The following is a 2,035-nucleotide window of genomic DNA, read 5'->3' on the forward strand; positions in this document are numbered from 1 at the left end:
TCTCTCTCTCTCTCTCTCTCTCTCTCTCTCTCTCTCTCACAAGCACGTTCACATGAGCGTAGATATAGAACATATTAGAAAGTGAAACTCAACAACAATTATGACATCACAAACTGTTGTTTCCTTATTGTATCACAGCCGATAACGCTGTGTCCATGGGAAATCCTATGCCATTTCACGATTAAAAAATAATTTCATATTTATCTTTTTAACTTTATTTTTATCGTACAGCAAATGGGTTTGCCCGGTCAGTGCAATGAGGAGGACTCCCTCCAGATCCTTCAGCGCTTCTCCGAGTGGGGAGGAAACTTTATCGACACTGCCAACTTCTACGGCAGAGGTATCTCGGAAACTATCTTGGGGAAATGGCTTGAAGGGTAAGTCTGCCTTTAATGTGTGTTGCTAAGCTGCACCAAACGTATGGGTCAAATGCATGAATACATATTGACGGTTCATTTCAAGAAACCACTATGCCACATTGTTTTTCTTCTAAAATTGACGTTTTTGCTTTCCCGCAGCTACAGATCTTTCTCCGTCACATGTCTTTTCGATGTGCGGGTCGGACTTTCAATAACTTATTCACAGTCTGATCCGCACATCGAAGACATGTTATGGAGAAAGATTTGCGGCCGGCCACTGAGAAGCAAAAAACAAGAACAAAAAAAGAATCAATTTTAAACAAATGTGGCATACTGGTTTCTAAAACTGTGCGCCGATATGTATTCAAGACTTGAGATGTAATACCAATGCAGTACACAATTTTGATTATGGTTTTGCAACGCTCCACAAATACTCGTTCATTGTTGCTCGTTTAAGATCCCTTTGTGGTCCAGAAAGCGATAAGAGGAGTACGCTTCGGTCGCCCCATCCAGCAGAATTCAAAATTAATTCTTACAAAAACCTAAAAATGCTTAATGTGTCCCGCGCGCTCATTATGACCTTATTCAGTTTCGGGCGCCGATAAATGATTACAAATACAAAAGAAAAGCAAGTATGTTTGTGTCCTGAAACTATTAAAAAGTGTATAAGGTTAGTAAAAAAAATGCTTTTGTGGTTAATAGGCAACACTAAAACAATGGTCTAGCGTCCAGTCGCTGAGGGATGCAGACCATTCACTGATTACGCTGGATGTGACACATTTCATCTGACGCCATTTAATTAATAGGCGGTGCCCATTGGAGGATCAGTTCGGTTTGGTTTGGTTCGGTTTCTGGCGGCTTCAGTGCACACCACTATAAACAGATCCCTGCCTCTAACCAATCGCCCAACTAGCACCCTTGAAAACAAACGAGTTTGTTATTGAAGGTCATCGTCGTTTCGTTTGGGTTATGCCACGATGGCTGCTTTTCTCCCTCTGTGGAAGAAACTTGGCTGGCCATGACGACCAAACCGAACCGAACCGACACACAGCAACAACAACTTATATCGGTATGTTTGTGTGTACACCGTCTTGTTCGAAAGCTTTCTAGATCTATATTCTAAACACAACATTTCATTTTAAACATGTGTCTCTCTCGTTTTTCCTCTTGCAATTCCCTGTTTCACTTTGTTTATAATCAGAACATTTAATAAGTATTATTATGTTTCTCTCGACATGTAGTTTTTCCTCTCGCCATTCCTTGTTTCTCTTTCTACAATAGAACCACAACATTTCATTCTAAACAAGTTTCTCTCTAGTCTTCCCTCTCGCCACTCCTTGTTTCAGGCAGCCGAGAGACAAGTACGTTATCGCCACTAAAGTGTTTTTCGACATGGGCTGTGAGAACAACGTGAACAACCAAGGATTGAGTCGTCGACACATCACTGACTCCGTCGTCAAGAGTCTGGAGCGGCTCCGTACAGACTACATCGACCTTTATCAGGTAGCTGTAACAGAAAGTGAACGTAAAGGATTAGTGTTGAAAGTAAAGAAAACAGAATGCATGGTAATATAAAAAAGCTGTAAAGCCTTGTTGTATTGTAATCTCATTAGCAAAGGTGAAAAGATCAAACAAGTCCAACAGTTTAAATATCTAGGATATATGATAACATCTGA

The 2,035-nt window shown here is 40.7% G+C and overlaps 1 protein-coding gene across 1 annotated transcript in view; it reads left to right on the top strand.

Annotated features, from left to right (window-relative positions):
- Positions 1 to 2,035, top strand: part of LOC106013725 — a 17,668-nt gene that overhangs the window by 8,792 nt on the left and 6,841 nt on the right. Inside the window, exons 2-4 of the mRNA XM_035973375.1 lie at positions 232 to 377; positions 1,706 to 1,862; positions 1,973 to 1,977. Of these exons, the coding sequence (XP_035829268.1) occupies positions 232 to 377; positions 1,706 to 1,862; positions 1,973 to 1,977 (308 nt within the window). The remainder of the gene's footprint in view (positions 1 to 231; positions 378 to 1,705; positions 1,863 to 1,972; positions 1,978 to 2,035) is intronic.

The sequence above is a fragment of the Aplysia californica genome, unplaced genomic scaffold (assembly GCF_000002075.1).
Source record: "Aplysia californica isolate F4 #8 unplaced genomic scaffold, AplCal3.0 scaffold01178, whole genome shotgun sequence".
NCBI lineage: Eukaryota > Metazoa > Mollusca > Gastropoda > Aplysiida > Aplysiidae > Aplysia > Aplysia californica.